The 25,174-nt window shown below is 39.3% G+C and overlaps 1 protein-coding gene across 1 annotated transcript; it reads right to left on the bottom strand.

Annotated features, from left to right (window-relative positions):
* Positions 1-251: 251 nt before the first annotated feature.
* PTDSS1 (phosphatidylserine synthase 1) lies at positions 252-23,769 on the bottom strand (the record flags this gene model as incomplete). The annotated part of the gene is made up of 12 exons (XM_010139678.1): positions 252-618; positions 1,890-1,959; positions 2,474-2,542; positions 3,628-3,727; positions 6,898-6,963; positions 8,501-8,613; positions 9,549-9,690; positions 11,652-11,803; positions 15,252-15,410; positions 19,668-19,792; positions 22,070-22,114; positions 23,678-23,769. Coding segments are annotated over 12 exons (1,243 nt in total), but the record flags the coding sequence as incomplete, so codon positions are not given.
* Positions 23,770-25,174: the final 1,405 nt, after the last annotated feature.

The following is a 25,174-nucleotide window of genomic DNA, read 5'->3' as shown; positions in this document are numbered from 1 at the left end:
AAAAGCTTAGTTGTTGGACTGGGAAGGGCAGAGTTGCTTTTACTCAAAGGATTGTGTACTCATCTAGAAAACAACAAAAACACTATAAAACAAAACAACAAAAAAAATCCAACCAACGATGCCAACTGATTATCAGTTTACTAACTTTTGTGTTTAAGTCCTCAGTTAAGATATTAAAAATGCACTTGCAACACCTGAACACAAAACAGGGTGTACCTGCTATGAGATAGCTATTTTTCTTTCCAGCATACTCTTCATTAGCTTTTGGTGCCACATGGTAAAGAAACTAGATTTAAAACACTGAATGACAAGTGTCAGCAGGCAATTATTTGCACTACACTGGTGGCTCCACCTTCATCATCATTTTCTTCAACAACTCCTTTTTTTAGCTTTTAAATTAAAAAAAAAAAAAAAAAATCAAGTCAATCTTCCACTTGGACATTCAGAGCCAGGCCTGGTTTCCTCTGTCACTTCTGGTCACACTGTACGCTATCTTCAGAAACCATTCTTACTTCTTGCCGATTCCATTTGTTACTTTTGATTTGGAGTGCCGATTCCTCCTCCTAGATGAATGGCTTTCACTATTGACTGAATGTTTTGGTGGACTATTTTCAACACCTGCTGAGAAATAAATATTTTGACATCGTCAAGTTCTTGTCTAAAAGACAGTAAAGCTTTCTAGAGCTATAATGTTTACTGTATGGATTACTTCAGGCTAATACAAACTGGTTGATACTCGTACTCCATCTAGTGGCCTATTTTTTAGACTTCTGAAAAATTCTTCTTCCTCCAAAGAAATTCAGAAGTTTGCTATAGCAGAATACAGTGGTGACAAATCCTCCATTTTAAATGTCACCAATAATTAAACCTCTACATTTTAATTATTGACAGGTACTACTATCAGAAATTAAGAGCTATGGAAGCAAAGTCACAGATCCTTGTAAAAATACATTTCAGTCTTTCATATGACAGACCCTGTTTGACTCTGAGAAAGCAAAGGGAGACAATGGAAACTAAAACAAGAAGTCAAGAGCAAAATATATAAAGGGATAAAGTTTATAAATAATGAAGTAATAGAAAGTCAGAGAAAGATTTGCTTGGCCAGATTTCTCCAGCATATATAAATGGGAAAAACTTTGAGTATTTTCTCCAAAATACAAAAATCCACAAAACTTACTAAACTGAGAATAAATTAATATCAGCATTCAGAAAAATAATGTATGAAATACAAAGAAGCTCTGCTGTAGGTGCTTTTTAAGTATATAATAATTAAGAAATATTTTTAATGATACAAACACCTGGAGCATAAACTCAGAGAGAGAGAACTTCCGGGTGTGAATCTTCATATTTGTTCAATGAGCAAGACCACACTAAAGAGTTAATGGAGGGGAAGGCAGGTAACTTAACTGACCTCCAGAGTAGGGAAAAGAAGTCAGAGAAGGCAGCTTCCTTTGCTTAGGACAGAAAAAGCCATTTATCACCAACAGCACTGCACTGACTAGGCAAGTGACAGTAAGAACAAAAGCTCCAGGACACATTCTTGACTATTTCTTAACAAACAGGAATTCAAGCACAATTCACATTGATATGTTTCAAATCAAACATGCAATGTTCAGAGAGAAAACCTGTCCACAATAGTTATGAAATGCATAATGCCCTAAACCTACAAGAATGGTCTGGAATAAAGGCAGGAAAATTCAGTTGTTTCATTGAAAAATACATACATTTCTAAGAGTTATATATAAAAAAGGCAGCAAAGTCAAATAGCTTTGCAGATGATTTATCTGTATAGCTCCTGCAGTGATCAAGGTAAATTTCTCGAGCCTCATTTCCTAGTGCTCAACCTTAAGGCTACGAATTCAAGAATGCAGGTGCAGAAGTGCCAATACCTCTACTGAATTTAGAATGAAGCCAGGAAGCATCTGGACTGTATGGACTGTCTTCACTTTCTGATAAGTTCTGCAAAAACAAGATAGACATGTGTCATTGTGATGCTGGTTCTCGCCATCCTGTTTGCAATTAGATCCATACATTTAAGCTGTGGCAGAAGTTTTCATAAAACATTCAGCCAGTACTTAGAACTTTTACCTTCCTAGTTAGAAGGTACAACAAATGATACAATAAGAACTCACCCCTTGCCATGTGATCTGTTGTGTAACCAAGTATTCTTAATATTCCCCTAGCATTCCACCTGTACAAAGGGAACATTAGCTAACCATTCATCCCTGAACGCCTTGCTAAAATTACAGCCTCATTTGGAGTAACTAAGAGGACAGCATTCTTTAGAAACCACAGTGTCATTTGGGATCTATCCAAGGCCCACTGAATTCAGAGTTCTTTCTATTGACTTCAGTTAGACTCTGAACCATCTCTCACCCCCATTTACAGTAGCTCTGGTAAAGAATTCTAATAGCCAGGAGCACTGCAGTTTTAACTCTGATATAAAACAAGAACAGGCCCACTAATAAAGTACCTTTTCTCGGTGGCCGTAGTATTCTGCATACCAAACCATACCATATAAACACAGGAAAGTCGTAAAAGCCTAAACGAGGAAGGAGAAGAAAAAGAAAAAATAATCTGTAAAACTTTTTCCAAATTCCTTGCTGGTTCAAGGTCTCAGAACCCCTGGAGATTCTGCATTCAAAGACTTCCATGTTCTGTTTCTCTTAACATCTTTTATCAGGATGAGTGAGGCTTGTGCTTCAGCTTCAGGGAATACATACCATGGGGTATCAGTATGAGTTTTGTCCCTGCCCTGCACAATCATCATACAAAAGCAGTTGGTAGGCACTGGTAGGTATATTGTAGGAAACAACCAGTCTGGGAGAAAAACAAGTTCTCCTCCTTTTCCCATGCTTCAGGCTGGGTTACATGTTTGGTTTGATGGTGCTCTGATTTGGGAAACAACTCAATACTTTTTTCCTCTGAAGTTTCAGGAATAAAATCATCATGCTAAATAAAGAGGACAATAAATTCTGACTATCACCTGTTCAGACTGTGTTCCCAACTAGAAGGGAGAAGTATTTACCTGTCAGCCCATTATAAATGGCTTATTTTTTATTGACCATTAAAAAAGCGTTTGGAATCAGAGTTACAAGACAAACATCCATTTACTGTTACAAAACGGGCATTTCATGCTGCATTTGCAGTAATCACACTGAAGTACAGAAAGCTGTAGGCTGAGTGAGAATGATCTGCCTGATAAAGCAGGGTTGTTTTTGTAGTTGTGAGACTTCAGTGTGAAACAACAGGTATTAATTATTAATGCTATTCATTAACTCCTGTTCCTTTCAGTGGGCACTACAGCAAGCACCAAAGACAGCCACAACTGAACTGACATTTTCTCTCAAAGATGAAGTGCCCTGTAACTAGCGTTGGTTTCATTGTTAAGCACAGGTAAAGTGGCTATTTTCTGCTATGTCAAGAAATAAGAACACAAGTTATTCTAGTCCTTTCAAAGTGTATTCTAAACGATCTAGCATTTGCTTTTTCCGGGACGTGCACAAAGCTCTCCACCAGCATTCCCTCACAACGACCCCCTGCTGCCAATGTTCCAGAGAGGAAGCTATTTAGATGCTTTGAACGCTTTTGGCATGCTTTATGTTTCACATGAGAAATCTCACTCACCACACAGAGAAGCCAAAACACAACATACAGCACTTGTGTTTTGGAAAAAAGATCCTGTCCAAACTTTATGCACACAATAGCTTCAAGGAAAGCAATAACCCTGTGGGTAAATGAAACAGGGGGAAGTGGTTACAAACACGAAGGATTTAACTTGCATGCACACAACCCAGACCCCACACTATCAGCTCTAAACAAGCACTACCCTCTAACAAGCACACGCCTCCCCAGCATCATCACTAACTGAAATACTTCAGGAAATTTATTTTTCTTTCTATACTTTTCTTCAGCATAAACAGCATACAGAGACTGATCAACTGGCAGTTCACAATTCCATGAGCCTCTGCTTGCTTGGAGAACAAGCAGGAGTGTGCCACAGCAGAGAATTTCCCTTTATATCTACCACTGCGCTTCAGCCCTCACCAGATATAATTTCTTTTCCAAGCTGACCAACCAACAGATTCTCTGTTGGGTGAACTAGAACTGTGCTTCGGATGTTTTTCTACTGGATGTAAATTTACTACAATTCTAAATAGGTTACTTTGCTTGCTTCAGATGGATTTTAATGAGAAAATTAACATGAAACAGCATTCCTATTCTCTGAGAATCCACATATTTGTGTCTACTTTATGTGTAAACTCAGGTCTACACTATATTATCAGAGGATTTCCTCTTGCATTTCTCCCCCAAAATTGCTCTATTTACTTTCCTCTCTGGCATTACAAGAATCAAAAAGTATCAAGGTCTCTACAGCTCCCTCCCTCCCGCTATCAGATGTTTATGTCTCTTCATGCTCACAGCAATGATGGCTTGTCCACCACTTGGTGTGGAACAAGGGGTTGTGAATATAAAGCTTCCATCACCTGCCATGGAAATTTATTTAGTTTGTATAGGTCCTGGACATAAAACTATGAATTTTTAACAAACACAAGTATAGAAACATGACTGGTGCAGCAGAAACGTAGAAAATTGTCTCTTCTCAGCCTTAAGCAAATCATGAAGAAAACTATTAAATTTATAAAAGTTTGATATTTAACTTGTTCAATAGTGACTTGGAGGTTGTACATATGAGTACAAACTTCTCATGAGCATGAAAATTCCTCTTCGAGCATGTGCAGGAACACTTCACATCAGGTCGAGTCTCCCAAGCTCAACAGTTCCCCACCAGCACTCTCCACAGGCAGGAAGCTGCCAAAAGCAGCATTACCTGGCAGGCAGGACCCAGCTCCCTCTGGGAAAGAGGGAGGAAAGTTGTGTGCATGACTTAACTGCTTAACTGCAGAGATGGTCCTGGTGCAAATTATAAATTACAGCTTACTCTGTAACCATCTAATGCAACATGCAGCATAATGAGTGGGGCCAAAATGAGAATTGTGGAAGTAACACCTAACTGACCAATACTGCAAATTAATGAGATGCATATTAGTAAAAACGTGAGAGCAGCGTTACTCTGTTGTGTCACCAATTATTTTTTTCTTTCTTGGTTTTATATTATTCTTACTGATCCAGCTGCAGATTCCAAAACAGCAAAACTGAACTACAGCAGCGGGAACAGAAAGGCCACCATCCGGAAACAAACATATGCGGGTATGATATACTCAAAGGTATAAACAAAACAATAGTCTATTTCCGACAAAGACTCAAACAATGATACAGCTGTTTGTGCTGCATTTATACATTTTTTCCATTATCCTTGTCAAGAACACTTGATTCTAACTGTGAATTGAGTAGTCATATTAATTATGTTTTATTAATTAGTTATATTCAGTACTAAAGCACCATCCATACCAAACCCAGAAAGACAGGTCACTCTGCCAGGATCATTAAAAAACAAATTGTTTTTAAGGACTGTGTATGTTACAGACTCTCTTTAAGAATCATAATGCATTTTTCAAGGCGGGGGGTCCTCCCGAAGTAAGGAGGTTTAGACTTAAAGAAAATACTACTGACTCCCACTCAGCACCAATAAAACTAAACAATAACAGAGGTGCTAACTTTTGTATGTCCACTGGTTGTATCTCCACAAGTTGAAGACAGTAATAGATCGACGAGGGAAGGTGATAAGTCAGTGAAAGAGGTGAATATTTAAGCCTGGCCAAACCCAAGGAGACGTGTCATATTCTCCAGGGTACATTTAAAACAAGAGGAGAAATACTTTCGATTACATTGCAGCATGCTCTGCTCTCATCCCAATTAAATGCTGAGAAAGGAGCTTTCTTTATGGTGGTGTCGTGTGCCTGGAAACATGTCTTCCAGCCCATCACTGTTCCTAAAACCCTGTAACATCCCTAACACTAACATAGTAAGTTTGCCAGAGCACTGTCTCTAAATCTGAGTATTTTAAGGCTCATCAAAATGCTAATCCAATTTAAAACAGTAATAGATTCTTCTACTCAACACAAAAATGGTTCAAAGAATTCTGGAAATAAGACATATACTAATCTTGACAAAGAGAATCAAATGGCTGTTTTATTTAAAATAATTGCCATCAGAAATTAGTTTCTTGAATGGTTTCTTAGAATACATATTATATTTTTTCTTTAAGACGTAGTTTAGGATCTTTTATGTTTTCCCACTTTGCAAGCTTCCAAGTTATAAATCAAAAGGGACACTACTACACTGCTTATTTACAAGAAGCTTTTACAATGCTGCAGTAGCGTAAGCTTCACGTTTCCAGAACAGTGTATTTTAGTCAAGTCATCTAGAGAAGGAAGTTCGCACCAGAAGCAATGATGGTAACTCTTCATTTAAAGGTCTCCTCCAAGAGACATGCTGAAAGAGATTGTAGCCAAGGTAACCATCGTTCATAGTGTTATTCCTTCCCCTCTTTGAGAATAGAACAGAAATAGATGAAAACTGTGATTTGTTTCACTGTCTTCTGTTGTGATGCTGCTAACAGCAGCAATGTCCACCTGGATGGCCAGGTAAACATAGCTCTGATGACAGGCAAGCAGTAGAGACAAAAGCCTTCTCACCTGACTGAGAATATGGTCAGCAAGGTCAATGCTACTTTGAAGGAGCCTAGCTTTATCCAGCAGTTTCTGGTTCTTCCTTCTATTCTTCTCCTTACTCATTTCATCATTTCCCATGTTCTACCTGCAAATCCAGAACTTTATTTTGTTCTGAACTTGGGGGTAAAAAAAAAGAAAGTATCTCCATACTGTTCCCTATACTAAAAACAATACAAGATGAGGACTGGCTTCATTCAAGGCCTATTCCTGTCCTGGACTCGCACCTGTCCAAGTGCTTCAGGAATGCAGCAAGAATACTTACCCAAACACCCAGCACTGAGTTCCCACCCTCTTGCACTGTGTATCTGTGAGGTATGCATAGTATTGCCTGAGAAGAGAAACAAGAAAATTCTGCAGTAAAGTTGAAAGTCTCCAGAGCATCTATATTTAGTAAACAAGTTCATTTTCATTATAGATATATTTGTAACGTGAAGTACTGATGGTTAAAATCACATGCAGTCATGCTGGATTAGTACAAGATGGCTTTGATTCCAGTAGGACAGATTATCACATAGACGGAATACCTTGAAACAACACAGAAAGTAATCCTGAGAGCAAGGACTGGGGAAGTACCCAAACTAGTAGGCTGTCAAAGCTAAATTTTTGTTTCCTGCCCCTTCACTGAATCTCCCGTTCTCTTAGGCAAAGTGCAACAGCTTCTAAAGAATTAGAGAATTCCCCACATTTTCCACAGTTCGTCTTTAATTTAGTAACAATTGCATTTTCTTGAGAGATGTGGGTTTGAATCTGGAAGGCAATTGAATGTGGCTATTCCATATCCTGGGTAAGTGCTTTAAGCAATGGCATGTTTTTCTCTCAAGAACAGAGCAGGATTTCTCAGTATATTAAAAATAGTCTGGGGACCATTCTGCTCTGTTTCTTAGGGTCTTTATGTTCTTATATTTTAAGAATTTAGAGAATGGAACTCCAAAGTGGAAGCAAAGTTCCTTTTCTCACTCTCTGTCTCTGATTTCCACTGACAGATGGGGAAGACAAGTGCCATTAATCCAACAATACAAGGACTGTTTAAGACTAAAGACTTCTATAGGGTGGCGAGTTCCATAAAAATACTTAAATGCTCACCTATACAGGAGCTTATAGGATGGCTAAAGTGATTTATTTAGCAGTGTGAAATCACTGCACATAACGACACACTAGCAACTGTACTTCAGGAATAAACGAATGCATGGCTGCCATTTAACTGTCCCAGGTAACGTCACTTTACTCACGACAGGAAATCCCGTCTCTAGCTCCAGAACTGTGTGCATTCTGTCTACCTCCAGCTATATCACACGAAAAAAAGAAGGCGGGGGGTGGGAAAGGCAGGGAAGGACTGCTACCAACATGAAACAATGTGCATGACTGAAAGCAGGTTAATATAACTGTTAATACTGCATATATCCTGCTCTGTTACTCAGAATATTACAATGCTCTATCTCTTCTCAAAACATGCCAATATTTCCTGTAGACAGAATAATGAACTCAGTTAGAAAAACCAACAGCTCTGTTTGAACTCATCTGCACTTTCGTGAGCATCTAACTCCTCAACTTGGATACTTTCACATGCAGTCCTCAAGGATAATGTATGTAGCTAACTCATAAAACAGGGAGATGCTATACAAACAGAAGATGGAACAGACTAGTACTGCATCCCTATGGAAACGATCATGTTTATACACATTTTATCGTATTCGTTTACTTGTCAGAAAATATACTTCATTGAAAAGTAATGATTGTTTTGCTTTTCGTGGTGGAAAACTTTTATGTCTTGAAATGTGCTTATTCACAAACTATATGCAGTTCTTGGGTGCCTAGAAGACAAGCTACTTTAGACTGTAGAAAACATACCATGGCAACAAAATTACCTTACAGTGGGTGCTGTAATGATTCCAATGAAGAGAATTCTCCCCCAGCTTAAAGGGTGGCTTGCTTGGAACACAAAGATGTGTTTCAAAAAGAATGTGTTCAACTCAGTCAGCTAAGGAAAAAAAAAAGTTAGTTAGTAGTATTCAACTTATGGAACCCTTAATGAGTTACTACAGAAAACATAAAAAGTTTAATAGGGAAACTAAAATACAGAAAGAAAATTATTTATGCTCTACTATAGCCCTACTGGTTAGATTGAGGATTTAGAGAGTACAAGACTCCTGTTCCAGGACAAGCAAGGAATATAGCAGTAAAACAAAGAATTCTTCCCTAATTATTCCCTCTATTGAAGTATTTGCTCTCTTTCCAGAAACCCATTAAGGGACCAGAAATTAATCCACACTGCAGAGGTCTTCTGATAACCTTCATATCCTAAATCAGGTATGAATAACTGAGGCAAATCTGGTACAGCAGTAGAAGAGATCATATATACATATAAATGTATATCAAACACTTCTGATTCTCCTTTTCAAAACTAAATTCGGCACATTAAAACAAACAAAAGTTTTAGTGAAGTCTGCTAGCATTTGCACAACAAAGTACAAAGCAGTTTGGACATATCATGGAGTCTTGGTGGAACAAAGACAAAACCCTTAGTATCAGTGATCCATCCAATAGTCAAATGGGAAAGAAAACAAAACCAAACAAAATCCTACACATAACAAACCCAGAACAAACAAACAAAAAAACTCCCCACCCCAAAAACTCCACTGTCTAGCAGTTCTTAAAAATGTATAAATTGCAAAGAGCAATGACAGTACAGCAATCTGTAACATTTGGGTTTTTTTCCACAGCTTCTGTAATTACACTCCTGAACTATCACATAACTCCTGTGAACAATGTGCAGACCGATTCCGTATTATCAATTCATTTAACTGTGTATTTCAGTGACGGACATACATTGCATTAGAATTATCTTCTAGCCAGACACAGACAGTAAGTAACTGAGCTGATGGCAGCTTTGATTTCACAGAATTTATTTCTTACCTGCCAAATGATCATGAAAAGGTAGACTCCAGCCACCCTTTGAAATGAAGACTTAGGGTCAAACCAGCGAACATAGGTCCAGCTGGCAGGGGTGAACTGTAATACAGCTCTTTTGATTTTCCCTGTAGTTGTGTGAATGTCCCTAGATAAAGAGAATGGTTGGAGTAAGTACAATGAATATATAAGAGGGGGGAAAAAAAAGCAATAACCTTGTTACTGTTTTTGAAACAATCACATTTTTTTGCTGGGCAGCAGAGATCTTCACAGACACAACTGTGTAAGAGGCAAAGGCAAATTAAACGGTATAATCTTTTAAGCATTTCAGTCAGAGTGTATTCTGCTATGAAAGTCCACCCTCTATCTTCAGTCAGTAACCAACTACAAAACACATCTATCACTCCTTCCATGAAGGAAATAAACAAGGATTACAATTCTGCAACCCCCTTGGAAAATTGAGAGGATATTTCTTCCTAGTCTATGCTGCCACTGCTTTTATCCTAAAGACTCCCTGTTCTAGGGCTCACTGACATCAGTCCTTCTAGAATCTGTCAGATTCATTATTCATCAATGAGGGGCTGGCTCCCAGGTTTGAAAACACTGCACTTCCAGCACACACAGCCACTGCTGTTCTCATATTAGATATGTGCAAATTTTCCAGAGAGATGTGATAGCATGGTTAAAAGCTAGAAGGCTTTTAAATTCCCTTTTGCAAGGGGATATGAATGGAGGTTCATCTGCCATGTGTTACTGATTCTTGCTTTTGATAACATTCATTCAGATGAGCAACAGCATCTAAAGGACAGGGAATCTAAAAACTCAGAGTTTCCTTTACTGAAGGAAGACTAGCAGGGCTAGAAGTCATTTTTCACCCTGTTATTTCCCTGGCCCTTCTGGACAAAAAAGGAGATTATTCATATTTTATATTTCTGATACTTGTGTTCTTCTAGGCTAGTGGGACCTTAGGTTGGGGGAATCATCTGATCTTTAAATCTGTGTTTATTCAATGAAAAAAGAAAACAAAAGGGCACAAGCAAAAGCTTTTCGTTCTCTGCAGCTCCTCTTCATATATATATAAATCTACTTGTGCATTTAAAGAACATGAGGAAAAATTATTCCACAGAGGCAGCAAAAACTAGTCCTGCCACAGATATTCTGCTGGTTTGACTTTCAGTGAACTGCCTAAAAACAGAGGAACTGTCAACTCTATAATGCTCATTATTCCTCCTGAACTGAAATGCAGGAAAATTGAATGGGGACTAAAGGCTGGATGGTTCTCAGATCAATTAAGAAATTTGTAAGTAAAAAAGCGGTACAGAAGTTCATGCAGGATACAACTTTGGCAGTCAACATTTGAGCTCCTTCTCATCGCTCAAAGCATTGGCAATTCACTGTAACTGAACCTGTTTTGTCTATACCATTGGTAACGTGCAGATAACCAAACTTGCCACCAACTGCCAAGGAAGGAGGCAGGAGAGGGGCAAAAAACTACGGAGGAAACCACACCTAGGAACTGACGTGTACTAGGCCACAAGCTGTTGCCCTTTTACACAACAAACGTTACTTTATTTTGCAATTACTCCATATATTTTAGAGGGTCAGCAACGAGTAAGGCAATTCACAGCACAGGTACAATCAGCCTCATTCCTCTACTGCAGTTACAACTAGTGATGACAGTTGCCACACTAATGCCTCATCAAGATGAGCCCAAACCTCATTAGACCTCATTGTGTAATGAGAAAACAATTACTATTTGTTTTGTTCACTGCCTTCTTCAAAGTTTTACTTGTACAAAATAAACTGAAAATGCAAATAACTTTACTACTTTATATTTTCATTTGGCATCAATGCTTGTAACTTAGATTGCAAAGGAAAATTATATATACATAATCATATTTACAAATACATGCTGTATAGTAGCATTACTATGAGATGGATTTTTAACATTTAAAATCAATTTACAGCATTGTTAGCACATGCAGATTGCATGTTATTTCTATACTACATACATTTTACACATGCAAAGAAGGTCTCTATTTCCCAAGGAAATTAAATTAATATTACAACATCAAACATAATTCTTATCAAGCTTTAATTTAGACCTACTTGAAGCTTGCCCAGTGATAGGTCCTCATCTCCAAGAAACGACAAACTACCATGCCCAACCAGATGCCACCCCCGTTACAAAGCAGGATGTCCAGAATGACTTGATCCCACCAGCATTCAGCAAAATTAGGCAGAAGGTGCATGAAGAAGAGCTATAGAGCACAGCAAAAAGATTCTGGGTGAGGAACAGCACAGAATTCATATAAAGTCACTTTTTAAATACACATGCAAAAATCAGCTTTTCATTACATGTCGTACTTCAAGGACATGATCACTAAAATTTGATGGGCATCCTTCCATTAGCTTCAGAAAGCCTTGGTCAGAACAACACAAGACATCAAGAGGTTTTTTTCCCACCATTCCCTGTTGGGGCTGTGCTGTATATAAAGATATCATGCAGCTCCTGGCCTCTCAAAGATGAAACACAGAACATTCACAGAAACACGTGAAACAACCAAAACTACTGCATTTCTTGAAGAAGGTGTTTTGTGCTTTAAAAAAAATAAACTGAAGAGAATACTGTTTTGGTTTTGCTAAATAGTTTTAAGAATTATGTCTTCTAAACCAGCAACAAGATGCAGTAAGTAGAATGGATGCATTTGTAACAACTGTCGGTACTAAAGCATGTTGGGAGTTCAGGACTTAAGACCTGTTCTATTTCAAAACTCTTTCTTTCATTTACTATTTTTAGTGACTGTAAAAAGATTATGGATTCACCAAAGTTTCAGACTCTACAAGCTTTGCTGCCATACTTGATCCAGAATGGCTCAAGAAGTTAAGAGGATATTCCACTCTCCCCTCCTGCTTAGTCTCTGCTGAACAGTAATGATGAAGGCACTTTTATGATGAAGATACTGGAAAATAGGCCAGAAACAAACCAATATCAGACTGAAAAGCTGACACCATCTGGACATACCAAAACATATTTGGTCAGTTACAGATTTTGCCTGGAAAGTGCACAAATTGTTCACTTCTGAAGCAATCGACTCCTTTCTGAATACTCAACTTAACTGAAGTCCACTACGAGGCACCAGTAAAGCAATGAAATATATTTACAAATACATTTGGTGACTTCCCCCTTTTGACAGAGTGAAGGTAAACAACTGGCCAGAGTTAAGGCAATAATTAACTGAAAGCTAGAAATGGATCCAGCTCCACTCATTCTCCTGTAAGAGAAAATAATTGTATTCTCTATTCTACACGAAAAACAACAACTCAAAAAATAGACTGAAAAAGTTAGCTGTGGACTGCAAATAAAGACAGCCATGTGTTGAGCAGTCCCTTTGGAACACTCGAGATGATGCTTAACAAAACAGATAACAAACCAAAGAATAACCTCCACAAAACCAGTACAATGTTGGCCAGTTAATGGACATACACTGTGTCGGTGGAAAGTTATTGGTATGATTTTGTAATAAAGCATCATTTGTTAACAGATGTATAAATGAAAAAATAGATGTGGGAAAAAGAATAAGTTTTCTGTATACAGGAAGAATGAATACTGGTCAATTTATAATGAATTACAGTGACTGCTATCAACAACTTTGAAAACTCTTACGGAAGTGTATCAAAGCAACTTGTTTTTCTTTGACAAAGGCTATGGGAATTTCAACCTGTAGAAAAGACAATTTTAGTTTCTCTTCAGGACCCAGCTATACAATGCTGCTCATTATCCTGCTGCAGTCTCCCTTTCGCATTTTAAATGAATTTAACCTGAAAGGTGCACTGAGCTATGCATCTCAGTCTGCAATAATCCAGCCAAAGACCTCGAAGTTATAGATAATAAGGCAACAAAAACCAGAGCACAGGTGCTAGTCAGACCATCTAAGGTGCTAGTAGCTGTTTTCTCAGAATGAAACACCAAGGCCTCCCTGCATCCCAACAGTACAGAGCATGAGCCAAGTGTCCCATTTCAGAATGGGGAGGCAGCTGAAATCCAGTAATGCTAACAGGGAATCCACGGCTAAATCCCCGTGTAACTGCCCTGATAACTTCTGTAGGTTTCTAATGACTCTCCTGAATTAACTAATTCATTAAAAATCCATTTGAGTGGTGATAACCTCTCTATATGTTGAACCTGAACCAACACATTGTCTGTTCCAATAACCTGCCTTTCAACAACAGGAAATACTAGACACCCCATGCAGTGTCAAGAGATGATGGTTTGTGATGATCAACTGAACGATAAGAGTGTCTGTGAAACAAACTCAAATTAATCCTTTTCCAGAGGAAAGAAAACAGTACAATAACTAGCAAAATTGTTTTTTGTGGAGGGGTACTTGCAAAATCCCAGACTTAAGATATGCTTTAGCCTATCTTTCAATGACAGAGAACAAAAACGTGTTTTGAAAAGGAACCCATGGCACCAGTATTTTCAAACCCAGAAGTTTAATTTTAGACAACTAAATCCTTATCTATGTTTCTGAATTACAAATGTCTTGTCGGATGAGCCAAGGCATTCTCAAGACAGCAAGCTCTACAGAAAACTATGATTTTAAACACTAAATTTAGGTGTTTACATCTACACTCACTAAGCGTGACAGGCTAGACTGTGATGTCCCAGAAGTTGATAAAAACTGGAATTTTTTTTTCCTCTGGATTGTACAATGAAAGAATATAATGAAATTAAACTCATTTTTATAGACGCACATCCTTGGGCTTTAGGTGACATATTCTACTAACCAAGCTCTAGGTTACATGCAAATAAAAATATTTAGAGTAGCAATTAATCAGCGTGAACTCTTAAAACAGATCTAACAATAAAGACCAGCAGTCCAAGCAATAGGCAACTGACTGAATCAAGTCAAGCATCCGTAATTTTTTTGTGTCCAAAATAGGATTTGAAAGTGCCAAGAGTCAAATGACTTAAGCATGTGCTTGGGAGAACTGTGGTAAAGCTAGATAACAAAAACAATTCGGTGGTCCTTCAAACCATGGTGCAGGGCACTACACTGCATGTGAACTAGCTTAGATTCAGGTCTAGTAAAAATCATTTTTATGTCAGTGAACATGAATAAACTAGGCTTGTAGGGTACAATTTAATAAAAGGGCTATGCACTCAGGTCTCATGACAGAAAGCCACACACCAAATGGTATCTTGCTATTCCATATAGACTTCTCCTTATGGGTCCTCACACCTTCTTCAGGGATTCCTCAACTCCGTTTCACCGTACCGCATGCACAACTATTCACAATGCAGAATACTATTGTATCTGGGGTAAGGGGATCACGAGAGTAGATCAGGGATACTGCAAGATGAAAAAGGAGAACAATTGCTTTGAATCAGGGAATACTAGTCACAACTGAAGTAGGATGAGTGTTGACTCCCATAACAGCAGAAAAACAACTTATGGAAGGAACAACAGGCTAGCCTAGACTTCTCTCCTACTCAAGTATTAATAAGTCACTTACCTAAACCCCAGCTTGCTGTTGTCCACTAATGCAACTGCATCAACTGCTCAGCATCTAGTTTATAAAGCTTAAAATGTAAATCTATACTGAGAACTACTGAGTCATCCTTCTATGAACATTCACACTTGCCCCCATGAACCACTCAAGTCTCATATGTTTGCTTACAAATAAGATAAATGGGTGACCTACCTCAGTGAGCTCCCAGGTGATGCTAATAGTCCAGCACAGCCCATAGCTGCGGATCAGCAAAGCCTTCATAGCCCAGCCCCAGAAATGCCCAAAAGCAAATATATCAAAGTGGCTGAGGATTCTCTCCCAGGTGATAACATGACAGTTCACAGCATACTCCTGTTAATGAAAAGAAAAAATTTTTTAAAAAGACAAAATAACCTCAATCAACAGGCTAGTTCAAAAATCCTAGAATGAAGAAACTTTTTCCTATCCAGTGCAGCAAGCCTGAAATTATAAGGATATTAAAATAAGCATTATTCCACTTTCCTGTCCTCCTGTCAGTATTAAGACTCAGTGTTATCACAGTATGGCTCTAATTTAAAGGGAAACAGAATAGACCCTGGTGCCTGAAGGACCGTGTATTTCTTATCTGACAAAGGAACAGCAAGAGCAATAAAACCACTAATAATAAAACCAACAAACAATACTCCAGAAAATAGTTATTTGCTTTTCTTTGAGGTCTTGATTTGAAATAGCCATTCTTCCCCATTTTCAAGCTGTCTAGTGTTCAAATATGGCTCATCAGTGGCTAATCCTCACCAGTTTGTGATGTTATGTTACTCATCTTAATGTTCATGTGAGTATCCTTTGTGTCTTATTTTTCTCATGAAAGCAACTTCTCAGAACACACTGATATCGAGAAGGTATGGTCACAAGCCTGAATTAAAAAAAAAATTCAAAAAAATCTAAGGGAACTTGAAACTATTTTATCACAGATGAGTGACAGATTCCTAAAGAATATTAAAAATTAATATTCTAGTCATCAAAACAAAGGCAATTTGTTCTCTCATAATGTTGTACAGCAAGTGCTAGAAATCACTGCCCAACAACAACAAAAAGTTGTTATGCCATCAGGAGGCTGCATTTCTGGGGTTCTGTCTCACCATTAGGCACAAACTGGACTATTCACTACCGCAAACACACATTTAAAAGCATCTCTGCTCTCCAGCTCTCCTAAAACATACATTGCCACCTCTGACAACACAGCAGGTGACAACACAACACTGCTCAGTGCTGCCGAATTAAGGAAAGATTCTCTTCCAGCCAGAACAATTGCTAATCCTGCACAAATGAGCAATGATCAAGTAGAAAAGGGAATGGCAGAAAAAGATTTAAATCCTGGCCTCCGTAAAGAGAAGAATGCACAATTGCACACAAACACTTCTATCAGCAGGTAGTTAAGTCCCACTATGAAATGGTAAGTAATCCTTACTGCTGGTGCTTCCTGAAGTGAAAGCATGGTATAGCTTTCAGACACGCTAGTACTGCTGGTCATTCAGAGAAAGGTGCACCACCCGTCCTAAGGGTAGCAAAGCTGCAGCTTTAGTGCACATACAGAGAGATCTGAAATTGGGTCATTTGCCAGCACGAGAAGCACGGAATGCACAAATGCAGGCGCCTAGGTACACCACGATATCTGAAACTATGACAAGTTAACACAATGAGGTTACTCCAAACGTAAGCGGGTTTTTTAATTTTTGATCTCTTGCTTTCTTGCTTTTGCTTTTACTGGGGATTTTTCCCCTCTATCTCATCTTTCCAGCTGCAGCTCTGACAGTTATACAGTGAAAGGCGCTGACCTTTCATTTATACTCAAGCAACTTTGCCAGCCCTGTGCAAGACACCAAGACCTGCAGCCTTCATTATAGTTTCGCTTTAAAAATTTACTCCAACTTTAAGTAACAGTATCAGGATTGCAAATTAGTACAGAGTAAGATTGCACTGACTGCTACAGAGACCTGCGGAACTACAGTTCCGTGCCAGTAGCAACAGAGTCCTCCCCTGACTTTAATGTATTTATTTCTAGCTTAAATGACAGGGGAGCCAGGTGAATCTGACTTAGCAAAAGACTCATCTCAGCTCCCTTTTGTTGCTCAGCATCATCACTAACCCCCATGCTCAACCTCCATTTAGCCATGTGTCCTCCCACCACCTTAACAGCAGGCTGCCAACACCTCACCACCGTCACACATCTCCAGAACGGAAAGCCACAGCCCTGCTCTGGATGCTGGGATTGCACAGCACGTACTGCTGACCCACTGGGGAGCAACACCTCAGGCATCCAGAGTTTGAGGCAAGGAGCCTGCATGCAGCCCTCATCACCAATCAGCTACTGTAAGCTTGCTGCACTGTAAAGATTTCCAGTCCCTCTGACACGTTACGGGGCAGGAGTTTGCAACCACTGCTGACTGGGTGCTGTGCAGTAGTTTGCATATGCAGTAAATTGCTATTTGCCAGGTGACCGTGGTGCGCAGATGAGCAAAACCAGGGGCAAGGAAGCATGCTAGTCAGGTGGTGGGCACCAATTCGATGTGATAGTGAAGTGGACAAGACTGGCAACTCTTGCCTCTCCATGTACTAACCCTCTTCTGCTTGGTGCTCAACTGCTCACCCTCTTCTACCTGCCTCCCAATGTATCTCACATATTTCTGGGCTCTTTTCACTACCTCAACTCCCTGTGCTAGTGTCCTCACCTGAAGAGGAACATTCTGAAGATAGAACATAGATCCTCCTAGAGGCTATGTTAAGGCACATGGAGGGCAGGGAGGTGATTCAAGACAGCCAGCATGGTTTCACCAAGGGCAAGTCCTGCTTGACAAACCTAGTGGCCTTCTATGAAAAAGTGACTTTGTCAGTGAAAAGCTACGAATATCATCTATCTGGGCTTCTGTAAAGCCTTTGACACAGTCCTTCCCCAACATCCTTCTCTGTAAATTGGTGAGATACGGATTTGATAGTGGGACTGTTCAATGAATAATGAATTGTTTATATGGTCACACCCAGAGGGTAGTGGTCAATGGCTTCATGTCCAGATGGAGATCAGTGACAAGTGGTGTCCATCAGGGTCCATACTCAGACCAGTTCTGTTTACTATCTTCATCAACGTCACAGTGGGATCGAGTGCTCCCTCAGCAAGTTTGCAGATGACACCAAGATGAGTGGTGCAGTTGACACACCTGAGGGATGGCATGGCATTTAGAGGGACCTGGACAAACTTGAGAAGTGGGTCCACGTGAACCTCATGAGGTTCAACAAGGCCAAGTACAAGTCCTGCACCTCAGTCAGAGCAATCCTCAGTATCAATACGGGCTGGGGGATGAAGGGGTTGAGAGCAGCCCTGTGGAGAAGGAGTTGGGGGAACTAGAGAATGAAAAACTAGACACGATCCAACAATGTGCACTCACAGCCCAGAAGGCCAACTGTATCCTGGGCTGCATCAAAAGAAGTGTGGTCAGCAGGTCAAGGGAGATGGTTCTCCTCCTCTACTCTGTTCTGGTAAAACCTCACCAGGAGTACTGTGTCCAGCTCTAGAGTTCTCAGCACAAGAAGGAGCAAGTCTGGAGGAGGGCCACACAAATGATGAGAGGACAAACTGAGAGAGTTGGGGTTGTTCAGCCTAGAGAGGAGAAGGCTCTGGGGAGACCTTACTGTGGCCTTTCAGTACTTATAGAAGGCTTATAAGAAAGATGGAGACAGTCTTTAGCAAGGCCTGTTGTGACAGGACAATGGGTAACTGTTTTAAACTAAAAGAGGGTAGATTTAGACTAGATATAAGGAATTCTATTACAATGAGGGTGGTGAAATACAGGGACAGGTTGCGTAGAGAGGTGGTAGATGCCCCAGCCCTGGAAACATTCAAGGTCAGGTTGGACAGGGCTCTGAGTAACCTGATCTAGTGGAAGATATTCCTGCTCACTGCACAAGGGTTCAACTAGATGACCTTTAAAGGTCCCTTCCAACCCAAAGTATTCTTTGATTCTCTGTGTTGAAAACTCTTTGCAAGCTTCTCAACAGGCAGAAGAACAAGACTGGCTTTCCATGCCACTCCAGGTTACAGTCTATGGAAGTAACTGCCCAGTGGTAACAGGACCAGTGCTAGCTGGGTGACTGGAAGGCACCAGAGCCCTGCAGTTGCTGTAGTTGGATATACACGCTCAGTAGCATGCTGGTCACGTACTAAGCTCAGAGCAATATGGCCACACCGAAGTTCTTTGAGAGCAGCACTTGGCATCAAAAAAACTGATCTGGTGGACACACACCATGCAGGCCTCATTTAGACACCCTTGCTAGGTCCATTTGCAGTATCCAGGCTCATTATCTATTATTCAAAGGAATCTGAAGCCACTCCACTGCAAACATATCTCACATTCCTGACTGCACACCCATTAGAAAGAATACAGACAAGACTGTTTTTCACAACAATTGATTTCAATGTAAATAAATACCAGTTGACAGAAAAGGCTCCTTGACGCTGTCAAGTACAGGCAGAAACCTGCACTGCTCATGTCAGCAAATTCAGATTTATCACTTCCCACCCGTATAAAACATATCTCATCTAGCCAAAATGTCCAGTAAAGTGCCACGGATACATACCATGATATCTGCTTCCCTTGTGGCATATCGAAGATTAGGATCCAGCCAGTACATTACCGCTTTTACCTGCTCAAAGTTAAGGAAGAGCACGAACACCAGGAACAGAAAATAGAGCACACTGAGACCTGCAAAGAGATTCGGCTTTAGAATCACGTTCACTCACAAAACTCCTTGACACAGATAGAGTCCAAAAAGCTGCTTTGAAAAGAACTGGTCTATACATGCCCAGTATGCACAAATGAGTTTTCCTCATACAGTGGCTACATGCAAAAAAGCTTGAGCGACAAGTCAGATGGTAATCTCTGAGCACTCAACACTTCCAATCACCGCCTGTTTCAAGTGATAAAGTATGTGCTCAACTGCATGAACCCAATCAAAACAAAATCAGTCTAATCAGTTTAGACATGAGTAGAACAAGCTTGAGATCAGGAAGGTTCTTTAATAAGAGACACATTAGGACTCCAGGATTGGATTAGCTCTGTCCCTTTGCTTTAGGTATTCCTGGTCTCATTAATGCAGGTCCCTAAGTCTATATGCAGACTTTAAAAAAGCTCCCACCTGGCAATTCTGAGCTATACTGGAAATAAAAATAGTTACAAATATAAACTAATGCATGTTTGAGTTACTTTCATGAGCTGGAAAATTTGCTGTTTGAAGCTTTTAAAGATAAATATTATGATTTGTCTTCACACTATTACAAATTGTGAAACACAGAATCTGAGACTACCATAGTTTTGGCATTTGGGACTATTGCCTCACTCTTCCCAATGTCTGAATAATGATTTCTTTTTTTTTCCCCAAAAAAAAGAAAGACACACAGGAAGTTACGAGTCTAAATGTAGACCTATGGGTAGATGGAGCTGCTTTGGGAGCATATCTTTACATTATTCCCAAGTTCACAGATATCTAAGTCCACATTTGGAAAAGGCATATAAACACTAACACCATTTCCACAATCTAGCACTCAAACTTACTTGTGTCCTGCAGCAATGTCATGGAAAGCAGAAAGATTAATGTGAATAAACTTAGTAGCAAAATAAACTATAGCCATTCTAAACAGATATTGTAAACGAGAACCAGAACTCACATGTTATTAATCCCCAGTGTGTGCTACAGAACAATTTCCATTCAGGTACACACACATGAACAGAAAGTATCTATACTGTTCTCTGCAGCACAGCCTAAAAACACATCAGGTAAACAGAGGCCACACCACTCCAAGTACAGTCTGTGGGCAAGGCTGATGCTGAAATGTTGAGGACACACTACTCCCGTTTTTCATCTACTGCACAGGTCTGAGAACTCAAGCGTGACTAATTAAGAAGAAACAGAATTACATACGGAAAAACGTTGCTCTTGACTTTGCGTGCAGCTGTTTCCCTAAGTACAGAGGCTCAAGCTCTGACAATATCAACATACAGAATGACCTTTTAATTTCCATTTGCTGAAACCTGAAATAAGTACTAGGACCTGTGTTTCCCAAACTTCACAAGGAGACGGATTCTTTAACGAGTACTATCTAACCAGCACTATACTCTTGATGTCAACAGATGAGTAAACAGCTACTTTGGGAGGCTAGTTATTTTTAGCTACATGAGGTGTCAGGAGAGGGAAACATTCAGTCCCCTTAAAAAGAAAGGGATGAGCTTTTAAATCAAATGTGTCCAAGCTTTTAAATCAAATGCATCTAATTCTCTGCAAATGTGCCTAAAGCCTAGGACATGCTCTGCGAACCCTGAATTTTTTCAAAATAAAATTCCTTATGTTCTTGTCTTGTAATTCAGATGTTTAAGGAGCAGGATTTCACTTGGTAAGTTTTGTAGTTAATGGAATTATTTTCCAAACTATGACTGCAACTCATATTTATGGGTATTTCTGCTGAAATAAGTTAGGAATATGAATATATACATGTTAAGAATATTAATAAATGTATGTTAAGCTCTACAATCATGCAATTAAATAAACATATTAAGTAACTGCATATTTTGCCAACAAAGAAAAGAAGTGCCCTACTGAACTGGATTTAGTTAGATGTCAGGTAGTATATGCAGTAGCTATAAAAAACCCAAACCTTTTTGGAGTGGAAAGACATGGCAGTACGAAGGGTATGGGGGAAGAAGATAAGGAAGCGCCAACACAAAACACGATTAAAACAGAGTATCAGTACGAATGATCCCTTTATGGTGATTTAATTTACATCATCCTGACACTGAGTAACTACAAGGACATTCCCAAATGGAATTAAGAGCAGACTACATGCAAGTGCTCAGGAGTGGGAGGGAAGCAACATTCACACAAGTCTGATGCACAGTCACGTTTTATGACAATTCCATTCATCTGAAAGTCAAAATGGTCAGTTCTGCAGAAGCACTGGAAAAGTCAGAAACACAATGCAAACTTACCAAAAACCATTCTCCATATTGCAGGGTGGGGACGTGTAAAGGGTCCTGTGGAAAATAAACAAAAAGCCTATTAGAAGACAGTCACCAAGAACCACATCATCTATTTTTGAGGATTTGGCATGAGCACAGATCAGTTCTCCATCAGGCTATATAATATACTCGAATGTTTGGGCTCAAAAAAAACCCCAAAAAAGCAGCCACAGCAGATTTCAGAGGGGAAAAGGAGACTGCCAATTAGGAAGGTGTAGACAAAATCCAATATTTTCTACTATTTCTATGGAGTTGTTTCCAAAACAGTAATAGGCTGTTTGCTCAGCAACACCATACTTCAGGTATCACCTGAGGGTCTCTTGATCTGGTTTCTAGACTACAGCTCACACGTATCTTGCTCCCAGTTAAGTCATCAAATAAAATTTCTGTGTGTAGCAAAGAAACATGGAGCTTAGCCTTCAAATGACCATGAAGTGTTAGCAAATAGGCCTCCTAAAACTTCCAAACTGAGTATCATATCTGTCAAGAAGATACCTATGTTCTTTACCAGTGTCAGTATTATTTATTTTAAAGCCAGTGACTAAGTTGACTTTATTACATGACAAACCTCTCAGTTAAGTGTGAAAAGCAGAGAAGGTAGGTCTAGAGAAACTAGAAAACCTGCAAACATGAATCATACATTTAAGTAGCAAGAAGTAGCTGAACAAGTATTTTCAGCATGCACTGCAGACTGCTCTTCCACTATTGTACACACAAAGCTCATTTTTCTCCGGCATTCGGTTTTTCACGGAATGCTTTGTGAAAAGTTGAGGTTAAAGATTTTTAAAATATGAGAAGAGTACATCCCAACTCCGAATTACAAAGCTGCCCTGAGCACAATCACTGTTTTCTTTCTGAACAATGCCAACCCAGAGGCAGTTTAGACTTGACCCGAGAAGTATGCTCCTGGTGACAGCAATAAGTAAAAATTAAAATAAATAAATAAAACATTAAAAATATCTTTTAAAAACTGCACAAAAACCACTAGGAAGACAGCATTTTCTCTACAGAATTAAATGTCACACAAGTGCTTTTTACCTTTTTGCACTTTCTGTTCCTCACACAATTAGCAAAACTTTTGCTCAGTTTAAATCTCTGCTAGAGCACCTGGGGTTCTACATTGTAATATGACTTCAACCATTTCTAACTGTCACTAGCTTCTGGTAAGGTGATTTATATAAGGTGTAATATCTCTGAGAATTTGTAGGGTGACACTTCTGTTAAAACACACTGAAGGAGACTCCTTTTAAACGTTATTCAAGGAGCCGGCAGCATCATTACTTGGCAGTCTGAGCTGCAACTACATACCTGCAAATAGAGACACTGATTTTGAAATCCTGGCTTCCTTGTTAGCTACAGAGATGCCTTAAATAACTTGCAATTTACTGTTATCTCCATTCAGTATGATTCTCCCATTTTTAGACTGTTCCATAACAGAAATGAATTCAAAAGAGTAAAGAAGAAAACCCCAACATTTAAAAGTGGTACTTCAATAAAAATCAAAATAAAAATAGTGGCAATAAAGAGAAATTCACACGTCATAGGAAGTGAAGTATAAACAGTATAAACCTTACTCACCATTAGGAAAAGCTAGAACACTGATGATTAGAAAGAAGAAAATCACAGAGAGGATACCCCTCCAAATATTTTCCTCTGGGACAGAATCATCCCTGAAGAGACAGACAACATCAAAGTGTTAAAGTACAATACATGGATGAAGTCGAAAGGCTCTGATGATACGATATGATTTAAATAAGGACTACAAGGAAATAAGTATAAGAAACAAGCATACTGGTCTTCTAACAAGTCAAGATAATAACTGCACTGAATGCTTTTCAGTCTGCACTTCTGGGTATCCCATTCTTACAAGGGAATTAAACATACAATCAATATATGCAAGCCATAAGTCACTGCAGAAGCAATGACTAAATTTAACACAAAGTGGAATAAAATCTTCCTGCTTCAACAGAAACATCATCAAAAGTACTTTTACACAGCCAACAGAAACCTAGACCAAAAACTCTGGAAGCCTGGATGTACTTCCTAGGTTACCCTCTGCTGTTTTGGTGCTGCTGACACTACCCTGCACTTCCCTTGGCCTATTCCCAACGCCAAATGGCTGCAGTGAGTGCAAAGTGGGCAGAAATCACGATTAGAGCCAGCCTTTGGAAATAATGATAGAATTTGTGTACAACAGAGAGACAGAAAAACTTAAAGAACCAAGGAAAAGTATCAACTTGCTAAAAGCAAGATCCGTTTATCCAGTGCCAAAGCTCTGGATAAAATACCAGGTATTATTTGTGCCACTGTCATATTATGGACAGAAGAGAGACTAAAGAATTCAGTTTGGAAGGCCAAGGCAAACCTGACTGAGCTCTTCTTTCTTTTCAGGCAGGTAGAATATAGTGTACAGCAGTGGGATTAACAGAGCCCACCCAAGTCTTCTAAACAGCAGTCAGCTTCTAGGATACTTTGGCAATACAAACAGAAACAAACTTCAGACTACTATAATACGCACAGCTATAATATTTCATAATGTATCACCCCTACAACTGAAATTAATTTTTTACTAGCTGGGTAACTTTCATGTACTTAGAATCAGATTATCTATTTAAAGCTATTCCTTTATTTATTCCCAACTCACGATGCCAAAAATTTCCCATCAAACTTTAGAGGGATAAAGCTCCTCCTGGCATCTGTAACACTTCTGGATGGTTCAGTAAAGAATCTGTGACAGAATAAATGCAGTCCACATCAGATATTTGCTGCAGTTATAAAATACGTCTCACTTTGCCAAATTACTTCCCCTTCCCTCAAAACTGAACCTGAACAGCTCCACAGCAGACATTCATTTAAAAGTGAGGCACTTAAGCACTCTGTTAGTTTAACTGTATGGCAGGGAAAAGTACATTAAACATGAATGGTTTCTATGCAGGCCTGAGGGACTCCCCACAGCATTTTTTTTTCAAACCAGCTCAGTCCAGAATTACCACTCATTTTTCCAGCAGCCACGCAGCACAGGCTGACAATTCACACGAAACCGAGGTTCCTGAACTTATAATTCTGGCTCCCTTG

The sequence above is a fragment of the Buceros rhinoceros genome, unplaced genomic scaffold, assembly GCF_000710305.1.
Source record: "Buceros rhinoceros silvestris isolate BGI_N320 unplaced genomic scaffold, ASM71030v1 scaffold6107, whole genome shotgun sequence".
NCBI lineage: Eukaryota > Metazoa > Chordata > Aves > Bucerotiformes > Bucerotidae > Buceros > Buceros rhinoceros.
The sequence above is the reverse complement of the archived record's forward strand: the minus strand, read 5'-3'. Positions and strand labels throughout refer to the sequence as shown.